At 39.2% G+C, this 27235-nt stretch overlaps 1 protein-coding gene across 1 annotated transcript in view; it reads right to left on the reverse strand.

The window, feature by feature from the left end:
* The window catches only part of THSD7B (thrombospondin type 1 domain containing 7B), a 918476-nt gene that overhangs the window by 507728 nt on the left and 383513 nt on the right, over nucleotides 1-27235 (reverse strand). Inside the window, exons 6-7 of the mRNA XM_036886655.2 lie at nucleotides 13986-14141; nucleotides 3712-3909 (exon numbers count right to left, since the gene is read on the reverse strand). Coding sequence (XP_036742550.2) covers nucleotides 3712-3909; nucleotides 13986-14141 — 354 coding nt within the window. The remainder of the gene's footprint in view (nucleotides 1-3711; nucleotides 3910-13985; nucleotides 14142-27235) is intronic.

The raw sequence follows: 27235 nt of genomic DNA on the forward strand, positions 1-27235 counted from the left end.
AGCAACCTAAGTGTCCATCAGTAGATGATTGGATAAAGAAGAAGTGGTACATATACACAATGGAATATTACTCAGCCATAAGAAGAAAACAAATCCTACCATTTGCAACAACATGGATGGAGCTAGAGGGTATTATGCCAAGTGAAATAAGCCATGTGGAGAAAGGGAAATACCAAATGATTTCACTCATCTGTGGAGTAAAATAACAAAGGAAAAACTGAAGGAACAAAACAGTAGCAGAATCACAGAACCCAAGAATGGACTAACAGGTACCAAAGGGAAAGGGACTGGGGAGGATGGGTGGGTAGGGAGGGATAAGGGGGGGGAAGATGAAGGGGGGTATTAAGATTAGCATGCATAAAGGGGGGGTGGGAGAAAGGGGAGGGCTGTACAACACAGAAAAGACACGTAGTGATTCTACAGCATTTTGCTATGCTGATGGACAGTGACTGTAAAGGGGTTTATAGGGGGGACCTGGTATATGGGAGAGCCTAGTAAACATAATATTCTTCATGTAATTGTAGATTAGTGATAACAAAAAATAAATAAAAAGCAGTTCCTGTGTGGGACCTCCATTAAGTTCTTCACAATGGTATAAAGGGCATATCAAAGGGTGGGCAAAGGGTCTGTTTGTGTTGATACAGAGGATCAAAGCCTAATTTGGCTATCCAGAAAACGAACTAAGGTATGATAAGAAGAAGTTCCAACATCAACATACTCTGGAAGAGTCATTCCAGAAGTTGATCATCAAAAAATGTCAACAAAGATCCTGGCGCTGTTGCAGTTGTAGCTGCATTCATCCCACTGGTTCCTGGAATTTCCATTGGAATGAAGAAGGAGATATCTAAGCTGGCCTGTGTATACAGTAAAATAACAAATTTATCTGGATCTATACTGTTGGAACTCAACCAAGAATTAGGAGAAGTGCAAGTTGCAGCGCTCCAAAATCTTGAGACTACAGGCTATCTACTGTTAAAAGAACATATGGGATGTGAACAGTTCCCAGGAATGTGTCGTTTTAAATTGTCTGATTTTTCTCAAACTATTCAAACTCAGTTAGACAATATCCATCATATCATAGATAAGTTTTTACAAATGCTTAGGGTGCCTAACTGGTTTTCTTGGTTTCACTGGAGATGGCTGGTAATTGTAGGTCTGCTTTGATTGTGTAACTGTATTCCTATTATGTTAATGTGGGTGCACAATTTAATTAGTAGTTTAAAAACCTATACATGCTTAAGTTACTCTACAAGAAGATATGTCAAAGAAATAACCAATCTTCCCATGTTTTCTTCTGCTTGCTACTTCTATAGCTTTTCTTCTTCCTTCCTAATTACAACCCTTAAATAGAATTCGTGCCTCATATCGATTTTACTGAGTATCATAATTCTTCCAAGTGGTAAAGATACCTCAAGACAAATGTTGGGCATAAAACCCACAGGGCATAAATCTGCAAAGAAGTAAAAAGCCAACCTTTTCAAACAATATTGCTTCTCTCTCACTTACCAACTTTACATTTCCCTGTATGGCCCCAGAAGATGACTGGTTAGCCAGAGACGGGTAAGATTCCTCAAGGGAGGAACAACCTGAGACAGGCACAGTCACAGGGGGGCTAACAGGTGAGAAATTGGGGATCAACAGAGGTGAGGCTTAGAACCTCACCCCCCCCGTTTTGTGACAAATCATCTGCATCCGTGGATGTTTTTTTGCCCTTTGTCTAGCTTGGATTAATACTTAGCCTATAGGCACACACCTGATCATCTACATTTGCTTTCTTATAGCACTAAACTATGTTTTCTACCTTTATCTTGCATCTACATTCCACTTCAGCATTTTATTTAAAAAAAAATAATAATAATAATAGTAATAATAAGGGAGAAATGTGGGATTCACATATAAATCAAGAAAATCAAATTAATATTCATATTTGACCTGATTGTTTATAGTTCATAATGCGTGATTAAAACTGAAAGTTTCTGTGATGACTGCCCTTGCACTGTTCACCATGTAAGAACTTATTCACTATGTAAGAATTTGTTCACCATGTAAGAACTTGTTCGTTGTACTTCAGAAGATTGGAGACTGTTGAGAATTAGGCTTGGGGTGGATTAATGATTGGGCATCGAGTCCCCTGTACAGAATTTTATTGTTATTAACTGTTAACAACCATTTGATCAGTAAATATGAGAGATGCCCTCTCAAAAAATAAATAAATAAAATAAGCTTATAGCTTATTTTGTATGGTTACGTGCCAGGTACTTACTTCCCTAACCACTTTTGTATAACTAATTCAACTCTCACAATCTGAGAGTGTGGAGTAGGTTTTATTACCCTCACTTTACAGCTGAAGGAAAGGATGCCTTCAAAAGTTAATTAATTTTCCTAAGATCATCCAGCAGGTGAGTAGCAGGCTTGAAATTCCAACCTTGCTAACTCGAGAGCCCAGCTTTTCAACCCCTGTAAAACTCTTCCTGAATTCAGAGCAAAGAGATACTAAAGTGATCTTAGTTGCCTCTGTTAATAAACTGCACATACATTAGCACAATTCAAAAATATCTGGCGGTATTAGATGCCTCTCTGTTTTAACTATTTAGTCAGAAACAAGTGTAGTTAATAAAGTCTACTGTTGCCCTCTAGTTAATTAAACAGTCACCTAGTTGCATGAGGTCACCGAGGACGTCACTTGCTAAAACGTTTGTCTAATTATGGCAGCGGTTACCAAGAAAGCGAGCAGACTGACAGATGAAAAGAAGTAGAAGAGAATGAGCGAGGAAGGAAGGAAAAAAGTGAGAGAGGAAAGGGGAGGGAGAAATAGGAAAAACAAAGAGGGTTGGGTGGATGGGAAGAGCAGGAAGCACAATACTCGATGTCAGCCCCGTGTGGATGCTGATACCATTCTGAATCCACTTCGTACTTTCCTTCTGTTCTGTGGATTACTTCACTTCCTAAGTCAAAACAGTTCACTCCACACACCATGGGAGATAAAAATAGGAATTCTCATGGCAGAGCTGATTAACACACAATCTTCATATTCTTCCAAGAGACTGAGGTTGGTTTTTTTCTTTTTTAAACTGTAGAATAAAGGTTTAAAATCTCACTCATCTCATTTCTATACAACTTACATATTTTCTAATGCACCCTTTATTTCAAACAACCATTGTCCTAAAATCTTGGTGACAAAAGAAAGAAACCACTGTTACTAGTTTTATAAATCTTGACAACATATTTAAAAATGTTTCTTTAGAAATGATTATGTTTAGAACTGATTCTATCTAGTCTAATGTCACATAAACAAAAATATACAGCTTAGTTATTTTTTTTTCTTTTTAACTTAGAGGGAGTTGCACCTCTGGAATATTTACAAGGTAGTATTTGTTAATATGGAAAATCATGTTACATATCAACCATAAAAAATGCAAATAAAACTTGGTTTGTATTGACACACTGAAGACCATTCAGATAATTTCTGTTATAAATAAATCAGAAAACTCCAGAGAAATCTGTAGGTTCACTGTATTGCATTTAGGTTATGGAGTAGCTGGCCCCATATTAAGGCAGCTTGCTTTGCAGCAATGTGTCTCTTGGCTTGAATATAAATATTCAAGGGAAGGAAAGGCAGTGTTTTTCCTCATCAGGGAAATGACTGTTAGAGAGTGGCGTTGTGTCACTTGGCAGGTATCATTTAACAGCACGTGTTTCTTTGTATCATACCTCGGTCATTCTGGCAGACAGCCTTCAGGATGCGATGTCCCAGGCCACATTTTCCATTATCAGGGATACAGATCCCTTCAGTTGCCAGCCATCGATAACACATTGGATCCTCACAAGGAACAGATTCCACCAAATGAGGGCAATTCCCAGCAGGCCCCGTGGCTTCCATGAGGACATGGCGCTGTCTCATTCTAAATCCTTAAATGAGAAAGAGCAAAAGTTTCACAGGATTCCATCTTTATCCAGCAAAGGAAAAGCAGCAGCAGCTAGGAAAGAAATGGAACTTTATTTGAATCCCCATAACTCTAAAGCACATATTATTTTGATGCATTTTATTTTCTGGGAAATGGTGGGGGCAGGGCAGATATGGAGTGGAAAGTAAAGAAAATGAAAGAGAACTAGAACAGGAAAGTTGTCTTCCAAGAGTTTACAACCTGGAGAGGTCAGACATAAACAGAATAATAAGTCACACATGTCCAACATTATCAGTAAGCCAGTAGAAATAATGACTCACTGAAATAGCCTAAATAAAGATAAACCCAATTTTTTTTTGCCATTGCATTTGACATTCTTGTTACTTTGTATCAAGTAGAAATTAGTTGATACTTTGGAATATTCATGAAGCGTAAGCATTTACGTCTTCATACCCTGAGATTTCCGGGTCAGACTGCCCTGTGAACATAGCACCTCTTTGGACTGCACTCCACACCCTGGCTATACTTGGGTCCCTGAACTATTATTTAGTTTTAAAATATGTATTATGGTCCTAGGGCCCAAAGTCTCACCATTATAAGGCTATAAATGGGCCTTACATGCTATAAGCCTACAAATTCAAACTATAAAGTTAACAAACTCAGTGTCACAGGAGTCAAGAAGGTACAAACTGAGGGAAATGAGTTAACCATGAGACTGTAGGGAGTGGTGGGGTCTGTGGCAAAATGGAGGATATGTGCTTGTTCTAAATGCTTGGCCATTATTCAACTTCCATTCAGTGTTGTCATGAGGGAAAGTGGATCCTCTATTGTCAAATCTTCTGAGTTTTGTCTAAGAGACCAGCAATCCAATTTCCAATTTGTGTTTCATTTTTTTATATGAAATCTCTCTACTTCTAAATGACAGGAACTAATTTACATTTAAAACAAGAAAAACAACAAAGTGAGCTAAAAAAAAAGAGAGAGAGAGACTGAGAACTAGATATAACCCTTTAGCCTGTTAGTTTTCAATCATTGGCCCTCATGATATATCATTTCTAAAGGCTATGCCTACCTTCCATGGCACTTCTATTTACTACTTCAAATTCAATCAACCAATTTAATTATTTCATTTTTTAAAAAAAAAAAGCCAATCTTATTGCATGGCAACAGTTTTAAGGAATTATTATTCATTTATTCCTTGGAGCAAGTTCAAAAAAGAGAGAGAGAAGCTGATAGGACGATAGAGAACAGGAGAACCCTGAATTCTCAGAACACGTTAGATACCCACCACCCTTCCCACGAAAGTGGGGGAGAAGGACAAAGCATGGAGGTAACGAAGCTAAATGTAGCTTTCTCAGTTTTGTCGTGGCCATTCCTACTTTCCTGCAGAAAGCAATGAAATGAAAATGTTTCAGAGCTCAAGGTAAAGTTGGCATAAGCCTGACTCGTATTAAATAGCACGGCCTCTAGGAGGCTAGAACAAATGGACGCATGGTTTTAAGCCACAAGAGGGAGCTGAGCTTCCTTAGAATACTGCAGGGCTGGGCAAGTGTTTTAGATAAACTGTCCTGATGGTTTTACTTGGCATTTTTCTGGTCTAGGGTTAAGGTTAACCTCTGAGTTCCTTGTGAAAGAGATTCTTAGATGCCTGCTTTAAGGACCAGCCACCTATGGGAAGGTATTCAGCCAGTGAGAGACCATGTTCTCATTGCACAGGAAATACAAAGTCTGGGACAATTAAAACAAAAAACGGTTTCTGCTGAACTTCATACATCCACATACATATCCTTAATTAATTAAAATAAAACCTATGGAAATGTTCAGCTCCCTTTCTAAGCCACCTTGAGAACAGATGCAGGGAATATAAAGGACTCTGAACTATACTTGATGAACATTAAACTACAATAACCTCCAAGCTCTCACTGCCACACAACTTGATTGACCTCTCTTCTTACCTGTAATGCCCATATGTCACTTATCTGTCTTATAAATATGCTTATTTAGTTTATATCTTTGAGCAGGACATGGCATGGATCTCCACGACTTACAGTGTTTGATAACTGGCTCAGAAACTGAGCATGTTTAATGAGGGATTCTGGGTGTCATATTACCTAGAGCTTAATGCCACTGAGGGGCATGTGCAATTTTCCCCATAAATCAAGCTACATCTATCTTCCCATAAATCTATAGATTACATCTCCTCAGAAAATAAATTCTTTCACTCTTTCATTTGTGCTGCCCTTGTTCTGACTCTAACTAGGATCAAATCACAGCACAGCTCAGCATAAAACAAAAAACCTTGGAGTCTCTTGTTACCTCTTAGCTTTAATCACACATTGGTGTTTATGCCTGTAATAGATATCAGGCTTCCCCTGGGTACTTCTGTTCTGCAAGATACATAACTTTCAAGTCCATGGTGGCTGGGGTCAGCCAACCACTTACCTTCATTTACTGAGTTCCACATTAATCAGATAGTATCATTCAGTAAACATTAACTGCCATATGCAGATCACTGCAATGTACTGTGGGAAGCCACAGGAGGAATAGAAGACATAAATCTATTCTTTGCAGAGCATATAATCCAAAAAGGAGAGAAGGCACATGCACTATTTAAGCATCTACCCTATACTGATCTCTTTATCTCTATCACCCAAAGTAAATAAATTAGAACTATTTCTTAAGTTACTATTCTCATTTTGCAAATATGAAAACTAAGACTAGAAGATACTTTATCACTTCTTCTAAGGCACATCACTGATTAAATAGATAGGTAGGAAATTCAGCTGAGGTCTTTCTGATTCATGACCTTCTCAAAGAAAGGATTCAAGTCAGCTTTTATGGACAATGCATTCCAGCCTCATTTCATGCAGTACATCCGACAGGTACCATGGATCATGTCCATAAATAAAGGTATAGAACTTGCATAGTGGAATTTTAGGCACTGGGTAGCAAGGAGTTCTAGTAATCACCTGGCCACAGATTCAATTCACCTTTAATCATGCTAATATTTGCAGGCTGCTTTTTGGTTTTTTTTTTCTATGAACCCAAGGATTTAGTATATATACCAATAGCTTAGTGCATATTCTACTGAAGATAATTAGAAAAGAATTAGTCATGGGTTGAAAGAAAGGGGAAAAGCACAAATAGCAAAAGAGGGGGAACTTTTTCTATTGAAACTATGAAAAAAATTAATAGAGACTCAGATCTGTGGGCTGCATATCTTCATGTGCCAAGAGCCAAAAAGTGTCCACGTGAGCTTCTACGGAGCTATCCATAGCCAACATTGTCTCTCCACTGGGACGAGCTTGAAGATATATCTGGCGGGTTGACCGAAGATGACAGAAGTTTATTCTATATTAAGCATTCCATTTGCTCCTCATCTCTGGCAGCCTTGCACATTGGGTAACAACTCTGAGTCCAAGAACCTGAGCAGACTGAATCTTTGATTCTAACTCTTCAGAAATCAACCACCAATCCCATACAGAAAATACAAAGAAGCATTGATAGGGTGCTCATAAGCATGAGAAAACTCAATGCTTAGAATGGGCAAAGCATGCATAGCCCACACCAGCCCCAACACACAGCGGCATGAAACAAAAGGGAAAAGGAAAAACTGTCACTTAGCATATGTACTTTCTGTGTCAAAGCAAAATGATTTTATAGAACTCTCACTAAAGGCGGATCTATCTAACAGGCAAGGATGGAAAATGGAAATTTTCCCCATTATTTTTGCAGAAGATCTAAAACATGTATTTTCCTGCTTTCCCGTTATCTAAATTGATTTGTTTCAGAGCATAAAAAACTGTCTTTTAAAGATAATTATGTCTTCTCAGTTTCAAAATGTCTTTTCCCATGGCGATTTCTAGGATTTTGGGTGCTATGACTGCAGGAAATACTGTATTGGGTGCAGGAAGGAATCCCTGCAGTCCTACCACACAGGCTTATTTACTGTGACACTATATTGGGAAGTCTCCATCAAATTTCTCTTTAGAATGATTTCTGTGGCAAAGATGCCTTTCTAGAATGTCTGAAAGGGACAGGGATGTCATATAAACATTATGTCTGTGCATCAAAAATAATTTTTAAAATGCATTTTAAAATACATTACATGTATGTGTTGAGTTTGTCCATCAGCAATTTTTTCAGGTTACTTCTCTTTCATCTGTCTTTAATTATAACTTTCTGGGAGTGTATCAATGATAAAGCAATGAATGATAAAACCTGATCCAATTTAAATTCCTCTGGAAAGTGTCTTAGCTTCAATTGACAAGTACTGACCTGCCAAGCACTGTCCCACTTGTCTGCCCATCACAGACCTGCTGACAGGTGCAGAGGCTGTGTACAGAGGCTGATTTCCTAATGTATTCTGACAGGCGCAAATCTTGGATGATTCCCGATTGAAGTATGGCTGCCTAAGAACAACAGCTATATTAAGATAACTTCTAGAATAATGAATTTCTTCTATTAGATAATAAAATATCTTCTCCTTTCTCAGCCTCCTCTTTTTCTTTTCCTTTAATGTGAGCAAAGGCAATGGTAGTATAGTGGCTGGGAAATAGCTAAATGAAAAGAAAAAAGTAATTCTCTTCAACTTTATCCATTCATTTTCTTGCTATTGTTGTTTGCTTGTTTTGCCCTGAAATCCTCCACCTTCCCGTAAGTATGTAGATAAATATAAAATATCTAGGTAAGTACAAATAGCCTAGTAGGTTCTGCTAGTAGGTTCACTGCATTTCATTAGGGTAGGAAACTCGAATGTGAAACTTAACAGTCCAGTTTACATCCCAGAGTTTTGTAATGTTGAATGCATTTGCCTGCATACTCCAGTCTCCATGGGATTCTAAACTACGTTTTGTTTGTGCCAGTCAGTGTCTCAGTCAGAACCCACAGTGGGACCATGGGACAGACTGAGATTGAGAGACCTCATTCTCATAGACCTCACGCTCACAAGTCAGTAGAAATAACAAGCAGATTACTTACCGTCATCATGACATGCTTGGACTCCTGTAGGCACAGAATCACTTCCCTAGAGGGAAAACTCCATTCTTTATTCTTCCCAAGAGAGATTATAGACAGGTGGTCCTAGCAGGTTTTAGCAAGACTTTAAAAATCAGAATTCTTTCTCCTCTAGGGAAACATTTATAGAACAGCAAGTTTCCAGACCAGAAAGCAACCACTGCCACTTATACTCTTCCCCGTCTGATTACTTAGTGTCCAGAGCAGGTCACTTTGCCTCTCTATGGGCCTTATAAACAAAGACTAATTCTCATCAATCCCAACATGCCCCTGACCTCTGCAGGAGGCCATGGTGACACTGCTACCTTCAGGTGAGAAGTTCGCCTTTTCCTTCAGCCCCAAAGACTGGGCCTTAATTTGAAAACTTTATTGTTTGAGGCATAAACACACAACCTAGTTGCCTGGTACTTTCAAACTGTTCTTGGCACATTCTTCCTCTTCCCCCCAACTCCAGCCTGCTTTCCCTCGGCATACGAAGGCCATACACTGGAGCTACAACAAACCCCATGCCCCATGCCTCAGCTCTCACATCAGGTAAATAAACAGTTCTCAAGGCTAATGATTCCCACTAGCCAATGCTGCCCAGGTGGGTAGAGGACATCTCTGCTAGCCTCAGTGCTGGCCTTGGGCCTTGATCCCAACTTCTTTAAGCTTATGGAGGAAATCACTAAAGAAGCCTACTGTTTGAAGGAATGCTGGACTAAGGAGATAGGAACCCAGGTTCTAAATCACTATGGGATTTAGGACGAATTGGTTCACTTCTCTCCACTTTAGTTTTATAGTTTTATGAAGTGTTGTATCCTTGCTGAGCCTAAATGCTGATGCAAAGGTGGTTAGTTTCCTAGGACTGTCCAAACAAATTACTACACTCGGCAACTTAAAACAACAGAAATTTATCATCTCACAACTCTAGAAACTAAAAGCCCAAAATCAAGGTGTCAGTAGAGCTGCACTTGCCCTGGATGCTCTAGGGAAGGATCACATCCATGCCTCTCCCCTAGCTTCTGATGGTTGTCAGCAATTCTTGGCACCCCTTGGCTCATAAAAGTGTTGCTATAATGCCTGCTCTGTCTTCATCTGGACTTCTCCTGTGTCTTCTGTGTCTCCATATTCACACAGTGTTTTCCCCTGTGTGTGTCTCCGTGTCCATATTTCCCTCTTTGCATAAGGACATCAGTCATTAGAAAAGGCCCACCAACCTCATATGACCTCATCTGAACTCAGTTACATCTGCAATAACCCTATTTCCAAATGAAGTCATACCTCAGGTACCAGGAGTTAGGACTGAACAGCTTTTTGGAGGACAAAATTCAACCCACACTAGGTGATGCCTAATGAAGCAGAGTGCATTATAGGAGCATCCTGGGTGAATGGGGGGGGGGTCGGCATATTGTGTTTCCCAGCTGAATGCCATGGACCAGTGCTGAATTATGTGGAAAAGGAAGACTGAAATAAAAGTTGATAGTTTTTCACAAAGGATGAAATTTATGAAAATCTGGTTCAAGTGGCAAAAATTGCAAAACAGACTTAGGAAAAGGAACATTTTCTGAATTACTATAGAGACTCTATGGCCCAGAACAAAGGGGACAAAACATTTAATAAACATCTATTAAGACTGATCGCAGCATTGCATCTACCTCCTTGTAGAGACTGAATCTATGCCCAACCTCCAGTGAGTTTCCAGGCAGCAGTCTTAAAATGGATTGGCATAGGTTGAACATAAGAAGGTCAACTGTAACATGTAAGTCACCCTGGGCAGTCTCAAAAACAACTATAAGAGATTTACAAGGTCCCATTATACATGTCTGGGCCTTAAGACCACAAACGGTGGGTATTAGCATTAAATATTTAATTAGCATTAATTATTGGCATATAATCAGTAGGATATATGCCATATATCCCTGAGGGAGTCTTCTCTCCCCACCCTCAGTCTGTGAGGCTTAGATGGAGCTGTTTCTCCAGTGGTGGTCACATGCCTAGGATAGGGCTGCTTCAATCCCACGTCCCCCCCATCAGAGTGACTGGCTCAGGGGTAACCGCATGACACAATGCAGCCAGTGAGATTCAACTCCAGGACCCTTCCTGGAATTACTAAGGAATACATTTCTTCCTATTTTATATACTATCTAAAATGAAAATTACCTTTTGTGTAAGCATGTGTGTGTGTGTGTGTGTGTGTGTGTGTGTGTGTGTGTGTGTGTGTGGTGGTAAGTTTTAAGATTTACTATCTTAGCAACTGTCCAGTATACAATTGGGTATTGTTAACTATAGTCACCATGCTGTACATTAGATCCTCAGAACATATTCATCTTATAACTAAAAGTTTATACCCTGTAATCAACATCTTCCCATTTTCCCCACCATCCACCCAGTCTACTCTCTTACAACCACTGTTCTACTCAGTTACTGAGTTCAGGGTTTTTACAATCCATGTGTGAGATCATACACTATTTGCCTTTCTCTGAATTATTTCACTTAATATATTGACCTCAGGGTTCATCTGGGTTGTCATAAATGGCAGGATTTCCTTCCATTTTATGGCAGAATAATATACACACATACAATTTTTTTCATCCATTTCACTGATAGACACTTAGGTTGTTTCCACGTCCTGACTATTGTGTGTAACACTGAAAACATGAAAATAAGCATGAAAGTGCAGACAGAGTAGATCTTAGAAGTTCTCACTACACACACACACAAATGAGGTAACTAGGGGAGGTGATATGTCAACCAACCTTAATGTAGTAATCATTTTGCTATCCATATGTATATTACATTATCCCATCATAACCTTAAAATTACACAATGTCATATGTCAATTATATATCAATAAACCTGGAAAAAATTTGACCAAAAACAAAAAGATATTATCCTTTACAAGATACTATGTTGACTTTATTACAGTGTTTTGGAGAAAAAAATAGCATAAAATATACTTATCAATTTTATGACACAATTAGATCTAGAAATCTAAAACATGTGGAAAGAAGGGATCTAAGAATCAAGGGAACAGAAAAAGCTTTGCTTGATTCTCCCATTTGTGACCTGTTTAGAGGAAACAGAGACTTTCCCATCTGCTTCACTGAAATCATAAGTGGAGTTTTATGTACTCAAGCTTAGATTATTAGGATGAGATAGAGGTGCCTAAATTTTTGTCTTTTGTTTTAAATAAAATATCAATTGGAGAAAATTGTGTTTGAATGTTCTGTTGCCTCCAAAGAAACAGAACACAGTTATAGCACTGAAGTGATTTAGAATAGCATCTGATACTAGAATTGTTTATAACAAACTCTGAGACATAGATATTTCAAGCCAAGATTGTTTCAAATAGTTACAGAAATTTGTTGTTTTCTTATTGTCCTTCAGCCAAGGATGTGAATAATTACTAAAAGGCATATGTTAACTAAAACTACCATCTGCCCAACAAGAATGACACACAATGAAAAGTTTAAGAGTTAAAAAACACAAAGAAAGAAAGTTAACGCCTGTGCCTACTTCACAGAGAAGGCCTGCCTTAAACTGAACCTAGTACAGAGGAAAGTAGCACCATGAACTGGAGAAACAAAAGATTGTAAATGGAAGGGGAAAATAAGAGAAGATTGTAGAAATAGAAGATTGTAATGAGGAAGAGAAAGAATGAAAGGCCCACCTGGCCTGGCGTGGGCTCTACAGCCTTGAAAGCAAAGGAAGGCAGTGCTCAAGGCAGCAAAAGCTGTTGCATGGCCTCACAGAGCAGCCATGGCCACAGTGGCTGGACGAGTCTATGCCCAACCTCCAGTGAGTTTCCAGGCAGCAGTCTTAAAATGGATTGGCACAGGTTGAACATAAGAAGGTCAACTGTAACATGGAAGTCACCCCGGGGAGTCTCATAAGCAACTATAAGAGATTTACAAGGTCCCATTGTACATGTCTGGGCCTTAAGACCACAAACGGTGGGTATTAGCATTAAATATTTAATTAGCATTAAATAATTAGCATTAATTATTTGTATCGTAAGCTGAAGCAGCTTGGAGGATACTCTGGTTACATGTCTAATTAAGCAGTAATGTGAGCTGCCTCCCCACCCCCTGACCAACTGCCTCCAGGTTCCACTGAGATACAGATATTTGATAAAATAATTAGTTAGTTTCTTCCCACCCTACCTAGACTCCTAATACACATCCGCCTCTTCTGCTTTAGAACAAAAGAGGTGAATAAGGAGAAAAGCCCGGGGACACAGGAATATGAACTTGGACGTGCACATGTGTGCGTGTGAGTACTCTGGGGATCGCTGATAGGTGGGTCTTCAAATGACTTCAAGCAGAACTGAGCTGGGAGCACCAGCTTTGTAGTATCAAGCTTATGGCCACATACTCTTTCTTTGCATGTGATAATGAGTATTAGTGCTTAGCAAATACAGCCCGACACTTGGAATGTCCTTGGATCTCATATCTCTTAGTTAAGGGAATATTTATTTCTGGCACTGCCACTTAAAGGAATGTAGTGTCAATATAAACTGAAGGGACTATGAAAGGGGAGTCAAGATGCCACCAAAAATGAACTTGGAATGGAGATGTGTCTATGACAGCAAACTAAAGAAGGCCTACAAAATTAAACGAACACACAATGTTTGGAGATTTTTCTTTAAGCCTGAGGACAACATCAAAAAGTAAACAACATACACCAGTGTCCCTCATGAAAAGCTGAAATACAGTATCAAATCCAGCATGCGGTAATCTGAATGAAAATAAATAGGTATGCAAAACAGTTGTTTCCTGATGTGATTACAGAAATCAGGACTAATTTCCTCAGTAGAAACATAAAACATTAAGTTATATCATGTTTGAGTTATAAACACTTCACCAGAAATAAGCCTGATTGGAAGGTCAATCAAGGTCAGATTCTGTGCTCCCAGAAATGTCCCCAGCGGCTCCCTCATAACTGAATGCTGTCGGGCTTCAGCTGGTTACCTAAATTTCACAAACAAATATTGTCTTAAGCAGGCTTAGTCGGCTACTTAGCTACCAAAATAAAAGTGTGCTTCCTGGAAGGAAATGAAGTGCACACAAATGAGGCACTCACCTTTTCTCCCCTGAGGATCGCGGCAGTTTTCATGGATGCACAGGCCCCAGGCTGACCAGGAAGACACTATACAGTCTGTAGAGCAAGGGATATTGCAGAGCTGAGAGGCTGAAGGGGTAGGTCCCAAACATAATGTCTTTTCCACAGGTCTAGAGACTGAAGGGCAGAAAAAGAATAATAATGATGCTCTATGTCACATTGTCTGGACGGCCCCAGAATTGTTCCTGCCCTCGTGTGCCTGTCTAGCCCATGCCAGCTTGATGGGTATGAAGAGCATATGTGAGCCAAACATGAACACTCTCCAGCACTCACTGCTTAGCTCCACACTGAGCCTCTGAGGTAAGCAAAGGCATGCAAAGGGTGACAAAGGGCATGCACTTGAGTTCTCTGCACCAGAATCTTCCCTGGGAATCTGCAAGAGGATGGCAAATACAGATTCAAATTATCTACAGTTATGATTTTTATAAAATGGTTTGGTGAAGTTTCAAGATGAGTCTATCTCAACTATACAAATGACCGGTTGCTGGGAAAAAATTAAAATTGAACCCCTGAGGTGGGGTGTTTAGCATAACCAATCTATGGCTGTTACTCCCCTGAGGGGTAGAGACTCAGATACATGCAAGAAAAATGGTTCTTAGAAATAAGAAGAAAAATCAGGATCTATGACTGCAGAATTGGCCCCTGGAAGTCAATTTCATTAGTGAGGCTCCCCAGAGGTGCAGGGAGTATCTGAGAGCTATGGGGAGTGTCAAACAAGGAGCCGTAGGGCTCTTCCTGTCACGGCCCAACCCCCAGAGTGCACCCGGGGCTTGGTCACTTCATGGGGCAGCAGCCACCTGTCCGTCGGGGTTTTCACCACCTGTCCACTCTCTGCAGACCCAGTTCTGGGCACCATGAAGGAGAAGATGAGATCCTGATTCTTGTGGAGATTTTAATATAATGGGAGCTAAGACAGCAATACCTGAAACAGCACAATGAAACAACAGCCAAATGAGGAACTAAGCTTGCCCAGAGGGATCCCTTGTTAGGAAGTTTTATAGTAGTTCTGAGTTTGTGAGCATATGGTTTAAGTTCAGACGCTTGTATCTTATGGACTGTCTTGTACTACTATCTTAATATGTCTTATATGCCATTTCCATCCAGTGAAGCAGATGAAAAAAAATGCTTCAGAGACAGAGACTAGAGTGAGAGGACTGGGTGGTAACTCACACCATCTGCTTTACTTCCTCACTTCTACATGAGATGTGAGTTAAAACCAGTAAGTATAGGCAATACATCCCAGCTCTGCCCAACAGAACATTGAATGTAACCCAAGAGAACAGCAGAATTTGAAAGTACTGTCCTGAAGAAGTTGTAACCCATGGGGAAAGAAGTGTCTTTAACAGTGGGGCAGCCTGAGATGCCTATGAGGGTAAGCAGGGGGGGGGGAAAAAAGTTTACAAAGGGAAAATAATCATAATGTTTTGTTTGCAACTAATTCTTTTACAGTTTACTGAAAGGATTTGACCTGACTTAAAAGAGGCAAAGCAAGACTGCCAATATGCAGGTCAGAGATCACAAGCCTAGTGGAGGAGACAGGGAAAGGCAGAAAGGACAGATATTAGGGGAAAGAGGTTATCTGGAAATTTTGAGGAGAGGGAGTGATGAGAGATTGTGCAGGTGATAACAGTGAGATGGGAGGTTGGAGTGACCAGGACTGGTGATGCATATATGCCACTGACAGACTGTGGGTCAAGAAGACGGACTGTGGGTAAGGGGGGGAAGGGGTCTGTAATTCCTTTCCCAGGAGTGAGCAACATACATGACAGCCATTCAGTGAGTATATCATGCACTCATTCCCAAACCACTGAGTACCCTCTCTAAACCAGGCCCTTATGGGTGGTGTCTGCTTACAAGAAGTTCTCAATTCAGAAGGATAAGTATAGTAACACAGTAACAAAATTGATGGGAGGCAGTGCTTCAGAGCATCTTATAAACAGAAAGCTGCATAGCTGGAGGTCTTAAGGCAGAAACATATTTTAGCCCACGTCCAGCTTATTAGCAAGTGTTCTCATAAACTCAGTTTAGTTCCAAGAACAAACCTAAGTAATGATGGAATAGTAAGTGGAACATGTATACTGATTAATTTAGTTACTTAATAAACATGTATAGTATATGCCAAGAACTGGTTATAAACATCAATTCAATTCATTTAACCTACATAACTTTCAGATATAAATTATTAGCCTTAGTTTAAAAATGGGGAACCTGAGTTACATATTACTTACTTGCCCACATTCCCAATTAGTGAGCAGTGGAGATGGAATTTGGATCCAGGTGGCAGACTTCCTGCTCTTAACCACTGGACTGTGGGGCCTCGTCATAGGTCATTCAACCTACATTGTTGAGAGTCTACCGTGTGTTTACACCATGTTAGGTGCTGGAGCCAAAGCAGTGAGCAAAGCTGACAAGGTCCCTGTCCTCATGGAGACCATGCTTCGGCATGAGTCAGTACTAATCACACATGAGTCAGTGAGCCCCAGCAACAAACTGGAAAGCTGTTTCTGCCATGGCCGTCTCCCGACAACATCAGATGGAATGTAAGTGTCTCATGATCATTGCTGAGCAGATACCCAGCGTTCAGCTCCAACATCCAGCAGACACTTCTGCCACAAGCTCTGTACTTGAAGTTGGTCCCTGCAATTGAAAATAGTCACTCCACCTGTATAACACCCAGCACACAATCAGCCTGCACCAGGTCCCAGGATAAGCTCCAGAATGTCTGTGCAGGTGAGCCTTCGGATCGACAGTGCAGGTGGAAAGAAACTGGCAAACTTCTCCTGAACCTGTATTTGTCAAGGCCACTGTTTTTACAAAAATTATGTATTTGGCTTATGGAGGGTTTTTGAGGATTACTGAGGGGTGGGGTGAAGTCCCCCAAGACCCCCTCTGATAAATACTTAACTGGAAATCAGTTGACTGTTGGACATTAGGGCTAATGGCACTCCTGAGATTGGAAAGTAGGAGGGGACATGGTTGCTGGAGAGGAATGGTTGGGGGGTTCCCTGGAGAATACTAAGTGACATAATTGGAGGCCCTGAGGTGGGACTGAGGCCATTTGTTAGAGCACTCATGCCTCTTCAGCACCTGCTGCTTTGACTGACAGCAGATTGTAATCCCTATCAATAAATTCTTCCAGTCCCAGGCGACAAGTCTAACATGCTTCATTTAAGCATTGAATCAATGTGCTTGGGTCAAACTATCTCTATCTCAGACCCTCTGGGCTACATTTGGTCTGGAAATAAATCATGAGTAAGTCACAAAGCACTTACCAGCTTTAGACCACTTAGGTAGTCATTTCCCCAAGTAAACACAGGACATTTCTATGCCTATTGACTGCTGTAGCTTAAAGGGAGCTTTAGAGCTAATTTAGTTTAGTTCATCAACTGTACTAAAAATCTAAGCTCCAAAGACTTTATGTGGTTCCTCCAACTTCACTTAGCAAGTCCAGGGCAGAGCAAGACTGAGCCTTGTTCCAGGTGGTTGACTCACCTCCACCTGTTCCTCTGGGTTTTCCTTCCATGGAATAAAGGCATCAGACTGGACAGATGAGGCCCTCTGTGCCAAGGATATCTTGTTTATGAATCACAGTGACCATAGTCAGAGACATGATAGACCCAAGACACCCACAAAGGGTACAGGCTCAATTTAATTCCTTTAACAGAATCCAAATCCTTCCCCTCCTTCATTCTCACTTCAAAACTCCTCCAAACCTCTTCCCACTCCCCCGCCACCAAACAGGAGACAGTGAGACCATATGTGCTCCACTTTAAATGACTATTGACTTCCTTTCTTTGAGGCTACTCATGTTGTAATAAAATTATCTTGGGAGGGTTGGGGTCATCGAGGCATGACCTGGGCCACAAGCAACTGGATGATGATCTGTGCAGTTTACTCATTATTGAGCCTTCATTTCTTCTGGGCCAAACTCTAGCCATGATGTTTGTAGTAAGAATTGCTGGTTTTCTAACTTGCCTGAAATCCTTTCTCTGGATATTCTGACTGAAACAGCTTTATTTCCATTAACAAACTCTGTCTTCTCTAACGCCATGACTCCCTGCTCTAATCAGGGCACCTATTCACTGCAGGTCTGTGCTTGTCCCACTTTTCCCAGCTGCGTTTTAGACCATATCACCTAGATGCCTTCTGTCATTCCTGTGTTGACCAACTGCCTGGTTGGATAAGCAATTACCCAAGGTCTTATAGTCAATTTAGGTTTTGTAGGCAGCAGTGTTAATACCTATAGAGATGGCTGATGGCCACAAAGTGTTAAAGAGCCAAAATAACTTTTAACTTGAATAAATGGAAATCATGAGAAAGCAGTAGCTTTCTAAATGCTAGGGGATATATTATAGTATTATAAGTGATTGTACATATGTAATAGTCATTAAAACTTTCGTGACTATTTTGGTGACTAACCTGGAAATTTCATTTGCAATAAATTATCAAATCGACCAGTCTTACAGGAAATGTGGAAACCTGGTACTAATGATTTCAAAGTTGCCTTAAATAATGAATTCCTCCATGAATAGAATGCTAATTACAAGAGGGAAAATATGGTGGGTGGGTGACATGCTGAATGTTAAAAAAAAACCTAATCTTAGTTCTAGAAGTGTAGAAAGTTCATGATTTTCTTTAAAGACAAGGTGATTTCAGATAAGCACACAAATTCAATCAAAATGATTTGTAATTAAGAAGAAAAATGCCTGTTGTGATCATTAGCATGTGACTGCCATTGTAAAGAAAAATGAGTACTTTCACATTTTATTCTTTGAAACTAAATCAAGCTCTAATCCAGGCTAATTTGAATTAACAGAGAAATAAATTAGAAAAGATTCAATAAGAGTGTATTACCCCCAATCCCTACTGACAACCATTTTGTAAGCTCTAAATTTCAATGCCTTTGAACACCTCAAAAAGAGATTAATCTGAAATTGTATAATATATTTAATTACTAATAATTAATAACCAGGTATACCCCTTCATAGTTTATTTTAAAATGACTTACATGTGCTTAAAGTAAAAAGAGTATCACAGGAGTCAATGGTATTTCCTTATTTTTAAATATCTGTTTTTGGATGAAAAATCAAATCAGCCTGAAAATTCAGAAGATGTTTGAGGTAATTCTGCCAGGGCATAATGGATCTAACCTTTCCCACTGGACAGAAAAAGTATCTTAAAGATGATAGAGGAATTAGTCACAAGATATTGATTTTTTCCCAGTATTTTCAAGGAGGTAGAGATGAAAAGAAAATGGAGGTGATGCTATTCCCTAGGAACACAAAACCTGGACTGTTTGCCTGCTTTCTATCTTACAGGAACCTAAATACCCTTAGAAACAACACATTCCACCTTCAGTTGATTTTTACATAAGGCATTTGATTTCCAGAATATCAGTCTTCACAAAGAAGTTAGACAAAGAAGTCATATTCATTTCAATTTTCCAAATCAAAGGCAGGCACTATAAACCCAAAGGTGACTCTCATTCAAAACTCAGGACCCCCTCATTGCATGGGCTTGCCAAGGAACAACCATAACAGAAACCACAATTTCTAAGATTTAATTCAAAGCTAATGAAAGACCCTACTTATGTAAAAATGCTGCTTTCTTCATTTTTGAGAAACAATATTGACTCTGACATACTCATTTAGGGAGTATACTGACTTGGCAGAAATTCAATCCACCTTCCTGAGAAAATAAATAGGTCTCTTCTACAGACTGAAGGAGTCAAATGGTTGAAGGGGAGAGATAAATAATATTACAATTTTAACCAGAAAGCTATTTTCCTTCAAGAAGTTTCATGTATTATTTCAATTGCCTTTTGCCGCTGGGATTTGCAAAATAATGTGTCATTCTTTTAACTTAGTGGATAGAATAAAAGCAAATCTGTCTTCCAGCACTGTCAGGAAGCTTAAAGAATTAAATCACATCTCATCCCATTATACCTAATAAAACTTAACTTTAGCTATATTGTGACTCTCTTGGTAAAGTACTGCACAGTAAAATCTGGCAGGGGGATGCATACGTATGTACAGGGAATTTAATATCTCAAAGTAATTCCTGCAATTAGAAACAGTTTTGTGAAATTTAACCACATCAAAAGTTTTCCAAATTTCACTCATTTACATTTAACCAGTTAGAAAATGCCTACTGATCTTAAAGCTACGGAATAACAACACCACAGGTAAAGATGGAAAACAACATTCAGAATAAAGTGGAAGGCAAAATAAATGAAGTACATATATAATTTTAGAGAGTAATTAGAATCAATATCCAATAATTACCTAATTAGGAAGGAATTATAGTAGCCTTCTGCCCTGAATTCACATATTTCTATCATCATATATTTCTCCTCTATTCCTCTTTTGAGATTTATAATTGTTTCTCAGACTTTTAGCTCAGAGCTGAAAGGGGTGTACAGAGAGGATGCACAGAACAAGAGCTGACCTAAATGGCATCTTTTATGCTTTACAGAGTTAAAAATACCACTATCGATGAGAAAGAATGGAAAGGAGGCAAGTGTAAGATGGGGAAGTGGTCAGGCAAAGAGAAAAAGTGGAAAAGCAGAGGCAGGTAAGAGTTATCTCCTAAGATGTCAATGGCAGAAATGTGCAACGTCAGGGAAGTTCAGCTTTTAAAAGGGTTTTAGTGCCAGAGTCCTCTTCATACTCAGCACTTTGTAACCTCGAATGCATTTTCCCAGAGAAACAAGGACAAGTGCTAAAGGAGAGCAGGTTTTCCCAGGAATGACCACAAATGTCTATTTTACCAATTAGTGTTAGCAATAATAGCTAATAGTATTAATAACCTTCTTGGTCCTAGGCATCATGCTGAGTACTTACATGCAATTTCTCATTTATTTATCATGATCACTCTGCAGTAAGTACAATTATTATTTCCATTTTATAGAAGAAATAATTGAGGATAATTATTTGCCTAAAATGACAAGGTTCATAAGTGACAAATACATGTTCAGGGCTCTTAAAAGCCCATATCCTTTAATATTACACCATACAAATGATTTTCTATTTGCAATAAAATTATGACAGAAAAATTCTGCTTTAATAGCAATAATAAATCAGCAATAAGTAATCAGTGAATATTGAGTTCACTTTTGAAGTGAGATCAAGTAGAGAAAAAATACATTTCCAAGTATCAATAGTAAGGCCAAACCTCAGAAAAGGTAAGTGTTATTAAAGGAAGATGAGGAGTTAGGTGGGTATTTTTTATGTTATTCTGAAAGGTACTCATGATTATTACTAAGGATTTGAGAGAGTGGGTGAAATTGGACTTTAATGACTATTTCCACCTTAAAATTTAGGTTTAGAGCTATTACTAAGGAATTACAACGAGTTCACAATAATCACCCCCGCCCTTAAGATTTTCTTGCAGAGCAAAGGATGACCAAAGAAACCATTGAGGCAGCTTTGAAATTAGGAAAAGCCAGCAAGGAGGTGCAGAGCTCACCTTCCAGTGGGTACACATCACATCTCAAGCACACTTCGTATGCCTCATCAACCATATCCAACCCATAAATTGAGAAAGGACAGAGGCGACAGTAAAATGTCCCTAGGTCCAGTGGCCAAAAATTGAAACGAAAGATGTTTAAAAAAAAAAAAACACAGAAAAACACAGTTGAGGCAAGGATGCCTGGGAGGTAGGGGAGGGGACAGGAAGATCTGGTAAAAAGAGAAAGGCGGTGACAGCAGCCAGAGCTGGGAGTGTCAGGCTTCAGTCACAAGATGCCCTGTTAGTCCATCAGAACCAAGCATGTCAGACCTTCATCTGTGTTGTTTTGGGAGGTGGGTATTTCAACCTTGGAAATAACTGAATGAAACATTCTAATAATGTAACAAGGAGAAATCCGTATTATCTAAGGCAACACAATCCTTCAAATGACTCCAAAGCTTAAAGCTCTAAAGGACCAATAAAACAAATGGGAAAATATGTAAATATGTGGCACTTCTTTCAGAGGGTCAAGAAGGAACTGTTGAATCTCTAAAATAAAGAGGCACACCATCGTGTTTTTAAAGCAAAGGAAAATGAAGGCCTCCCTGTACCTGATCTCCTTGTTACCATATGTTACTATAAATTTGCAAATCATTTTATACTGAATAAATCAATTCAACTTCAAAAGAAGGCTTATGAGATTCACCAGGTCCCTAAGTAGTGATAGGAATGAGACACCACATAGTAATTTTTAAGATGCAGAATAGTTCATTCTTTAATATGAGGAACTGCATTATAATTTTTCAGAAGTAAAACAAAAATTACAAACCAAAACTGGATGAAAGTTCCTTCCTCCCAGACCTATCCATATATTACAAGTCTTAAATCAAAGAGCTCTTCACTATGCCAAGGCCCATATTATAAATTAATAGCATCCAACCTGGCTAAAACAATCGGGTCTACTATAGACCCAACTCAGAAGCACTGGCTCAGAATTGGGAAGGGAATAGCAGAGAGTACAGTGAGGATTTATATCTTTGAAAATCTTTATGATCAGCAGATTGGGGAGACAATGTTCTGAATGATTTATGTAATATGATTCTGAAAAGCCAATTGGCAAAATACTATTATTAAAAAAACATTAAATTGAGAGTCTACCACTACCTGTGTAAATGGAGCAAATCTCTTAGCAACTGAGCTTCTGTAAAATAGACTGTCTGGTGCTTTTTACCTTTGTTACATTAGCTTCCCTAAGGAGACTTTGTAAACATTTTTTCTCTAATGGTCCCTGCCTTGCCTGTGACATTTTTATACCACAAATACACTTGTATATATGTGTATGCTTTATATATGAAAATTGAAAAAAAAAATTTTCACCCCAAGGATCCATTTCTGTCCTGTTGGAGGCAATGTCATCCCACTGAGGATGCATAGACTAAAACACATATTGAACTTCAATTGTGTGCTAAGCAACTGACAAGTGTATTCTGATTTAATTAGCAAAACATTCTATGAGGTAAGTATTATTAGTATTTCCAGTTTCCAATGAGACAAGTGAAGTTGAAAAATCTGCCCAAGCTTTTCTAAGTAAATTCTAAGTAAATGCACAGTCAGGATGTGAACCCAGCCAGTGTGATTCTGGTTTTTCCTCTTCATCACCACGTTAGACCCTTCCAGTTACAGGCTCTGCCATGCCTGGATTCATTGTACATTTCCACGGTGGTAAGGTAGGATGGAATCCATTTTTTTTAAATTTGACTGTAGGGCTTCTCAACACCTATGTTTTGCTCAAAATTGGAATTTATATATTGATATTTTCATTGAAATAAGCAGGAGATAATGCACTAACCAATAAGATATGTGCTTTTCTGATGTATGCAGAAAATACAATTTAGAACAGCAGATACGCTATTGAATTTTACAAATTTCTCTTTTGCTTAAATAGAAGTCACATTATTTAAAAGCTGTCTTTCAAAGTTGCATACCCTATATTTTTACATTGCATATATCAGAGCAAAATAGGTTATAAGATCAAGAGAATTGTGATTCATATTTTAAAATACTATAATTGCCTTCTATGACATCTTAACTTTAGAGAGCATCAAAAATGAGACAATAACAATTACTTGATTTAAAAATGCAGCTGGGTGATTTTGTATTAAAAGAAATAGGCATGTACATATAGGTTATTAAATGAAAATACACATTAATTCTGAAAGTGTTGTTACCTATTTTTAATAGGGAGATGAAAAGAATTTTTCAAAGGAATATAGATTTTTGATGACATAAAAACATAGTTGCATGCAATAATTGTTTTGGTTTTTTAACATTTATATTTTCTTAATTGAAGTGCTCTAACAAATGCTGTTTTCTTCAACCCAGTGAAGCCCAAAGGTAAGACATGTTGATCATGACTACTATTTTGGGGGGAAATATGTTGAAAGAATAGTAGTCCTGGTTGTTGAGAAAATTTTCAGACCTTTGACAGCTCAAGATTATTAAAATAGTGAACTGAAATTAACTTGGCACAAAAGGCAGGGAGCATTCAGGAGTTCCCTATCAGGGATTAAAGAGGATGATGAAGCACCTCCTCTGAGGACCACTAGCATTACCTACCCAGAACCACCTTACTTCCAATCTGGCCCAACAGAATCTGCAGAGGACCCAGACTCAGCATCAGCATTCCTGCTTTCTAATATATTTATTGTCCTGTGAATAAAGACAGGACCACATCTCAGTCCACCAGACAATAACTGATTTTGTCCTCTATTTAACATTGATTGCCAACTAATTATGAGACACCTTTCATCCAGAGTTATTTTCTTATTTTATATTTGTAATGACCAAAAACAAATACATACAGCTACATTTTTAGAGAAAAGAAACTCAATTTCCTGAGTTGACACTTGTATGTTCTGAGGAAGTTTTCTCTCTCAAAGAGCCACCAGCCAGATCCTAAGGGGAATGGTAGCCTACTTGGAAATTCTTTTCCCCCTCAGACATATGCTCCTTTGTGGAATCCTGGAATGGAAGAGATCTTAATAGTATCTTGTACAATATCCTGTTTTTACAGATGAGAAAAGCAAGCCTAAAGGGGTTATGTGATTTGCCCAAGATCAGTACTGTAAGTATTAACACAGAATTTCCTGTTCTGCTACTTAGTTGCCTCATTTATGTTGCCTCTACTTAGGGAAAAAAAAGAAATCCTTGATTAATCCTGTCATATCCCATTCAAACCTGTACTTCACATTAGTTCAGGGAATATTTACTCTGCAGATGACAATGTTCTCCATGAAGTATTTCTTCTCATTCATGATTAGATTGCCAAAACCCTGTTGTTAAGACTAGAGCATGTATTCCTGCTTGAGATTCATTATTAGCAAGTGTTCAACTAGTCAAGTACCTATAACCAAGACAAAAACTATAGGACTTTTTTTTCAATAAGCTGCTTGAAAGAAACATTCCACTTATGAAAGTCTGTGTAGACATTTAAATAATAACACCTAAACTGAGTTAAATCCCTATGTAATATAGACTCCATAAGGGCAGCCACTCCTGTTCACCATTATATCTCTAGCCTCTTTGGCATTCAACAAATATTGGCCAAATACGTAAGTGAATTAGTATGGTTATATGAGTTTCAATTCTAACATTATATTAAAAGAAAAAGGAGTTTGGTAGCAAATGTTTGATGAACACTCGAAAGAATATGAAGGTAACTGAATAATCCTGACATATAGGCTTTTAAACAGATAGGGTTTTATAGGTTGAAATGCAAAAGGTCAACTTGCCCAAGGGGCAAGTAGAGGCTGAAACCCAGCCCACAGTGCTCTTGCCTGTACACCCTATGGCTTAAGCCCAGATGGGTAGCTCTTGCTAGTACTTCCATTCAGATGGGGAGACTTTTTCCTAATTTATACAATAACAGTTTATGTTATTCATGGCCCTGCTCACATATGATCTTAAAGAATAAAAACTACCTATAGAGTCAGGCTGTTTTAAAAGTACCCCTGAAAAACTAGAAACTACCTTCATGTTCATAAATTACGATGAGTTGTTTCATAACCAAAATTTTGAAAAAAATAGGCAATACATCAGAAATGTGTTTTAGGAAAAAAATAAGAGATATGCACTTCTAAAAGTACAAGAAAAAAATTGAGGTGACTCATCAAGAAAAGAACAAAGAAACCACAAAAATGAAAACAAGAGATGGAGGAACTAATCAAAATCAGATTCTTAGTGTCTGAGATTAGCCAAGGTAGTTTATTGGAAATAAAATATTAAGACACAGAATGGAAAATGGCTAGTGGAACTTAGAGCAAGGTTAATAGAGGCATGCACTAAAGGTCAAAATGTTAAATTTATTTGTTAATGATACCAAAATCCAAAAATTTAAATAGAAGCAGTGTGAAAGTGTCACATTAGGCCATTTGTCTTTTTTAACCTCTTTGCAATAAGCAGGATAATTGTCAGAGGGAAGACTATGTATTCTTCACTAAAGGAGATATTCTGGCAGCAGAAAGAACTTAACAGAAATCGCTGTCACATAAAACTGCAGATCAGGTGGAACCAAGATGGTGGCATGAGTAGAGCAGCAGAAATCTCCTCCCAAAACCACATATATCTATGAAAATATAACAAAGACAACTCTTCCTAGAATAGAGACCAGAGGACACAGGACAACATCCAGACCACATCCACACCTGCGAGAACCCAGCGCCGTGCAAAGGGGGTAAGATACAAGCCCCAGCCCCGCGGGACCCGAGTGCCTCTCCCCCCAGCTCCCGGCAGGAGCAGAGGAGTCAGAGCAGGGAGGGAGAGGGAGCCCAGGACTGCTGAACACCCAGGACCAGCCATCCGGACCAGAGCGCAGACACAGTGCATGCGTGGGGTCCTGGATACTAGGGAAACACGGTGGCAAGACTGGAGAGCGGGTACCTAAGGCCAGCGACGGAGAACAAAGAAAGGCGAGCAATCATTTTTTTCTTTTCTTTTTTTTTTCTTTTTTTTGGCAAGTGCTTTTTGGAAGTCTTAAAGGGACAGGGACCCCAATACTAGGGGAACAGGGCGGCAAAACTGGTGAGCGGTTGCCTGAGGCTGGAGCCTGAGGACAAAGAAAAGCGAGTGGTTTTTTTGTTGTTGTTGTTTTGTTTTGGCGGGTGCTTTTTCGAAGTCTTAAAGGGGCAGGGCGGGACACTTAGTCAAGAGGTAGGGAATCTGGGGATCTCTGGGCACTCTAACCCCCTGGGCAGCAGGGAGCACGGAGGCCCCCTACAGAGATAAATAGCCTACTGGCCACTCCCCCTCCAACGGGGCTCCACCATTTTGGAGCAGCTGCCCGAGACAGGCCACGCCCACAGCAACAGCGGAGATAAACTCCATAGCAGCCGGGCAGGAAGCAGAAGACCTGTCTGCGTGCAGCTGCGAAGCACAAGCCACTAGAGGTCGCTGTTCTCCCAGGAGAGGAGGGCCACAAAACAACAAGAAGGGAAGTTCTTCCAGCCGTCAGTCACTCCAGCTCTGCAAACTATTTATATCACCATGAAAAGTCAAAATTACAGGCAAACCAAGATCACAGATGCAGCACCAGAGAAGGAGACAGACCTAACCAGTCTTCCTGAAAAAAAATTCAAAATAAATATCATAAACATGCTGATGGAGATGCAGAGAAAAATGCAAGAGCAATGGATGAAGTCCGTAGGGATATCACAGATGCCAGGAAGGAGATTACAGAAGTGAAACAAACTCTGAAAGGATTGGTA

Source organism: Manis pentadactyla, chromosome 8 (assembly GCF_030020395.1).
Source record: "Manis pentadactyla isolate mManPen7 chromosome 8, mManPen7.hap1, whole genome shotgun sequence".
NCBI classification, from domain to species: domain Eukaryota; kingdom Metazoa; phylum Chordata; class Mammalia; order Pholidota; family Manidae; genus Manis; species Manis pentadactyla.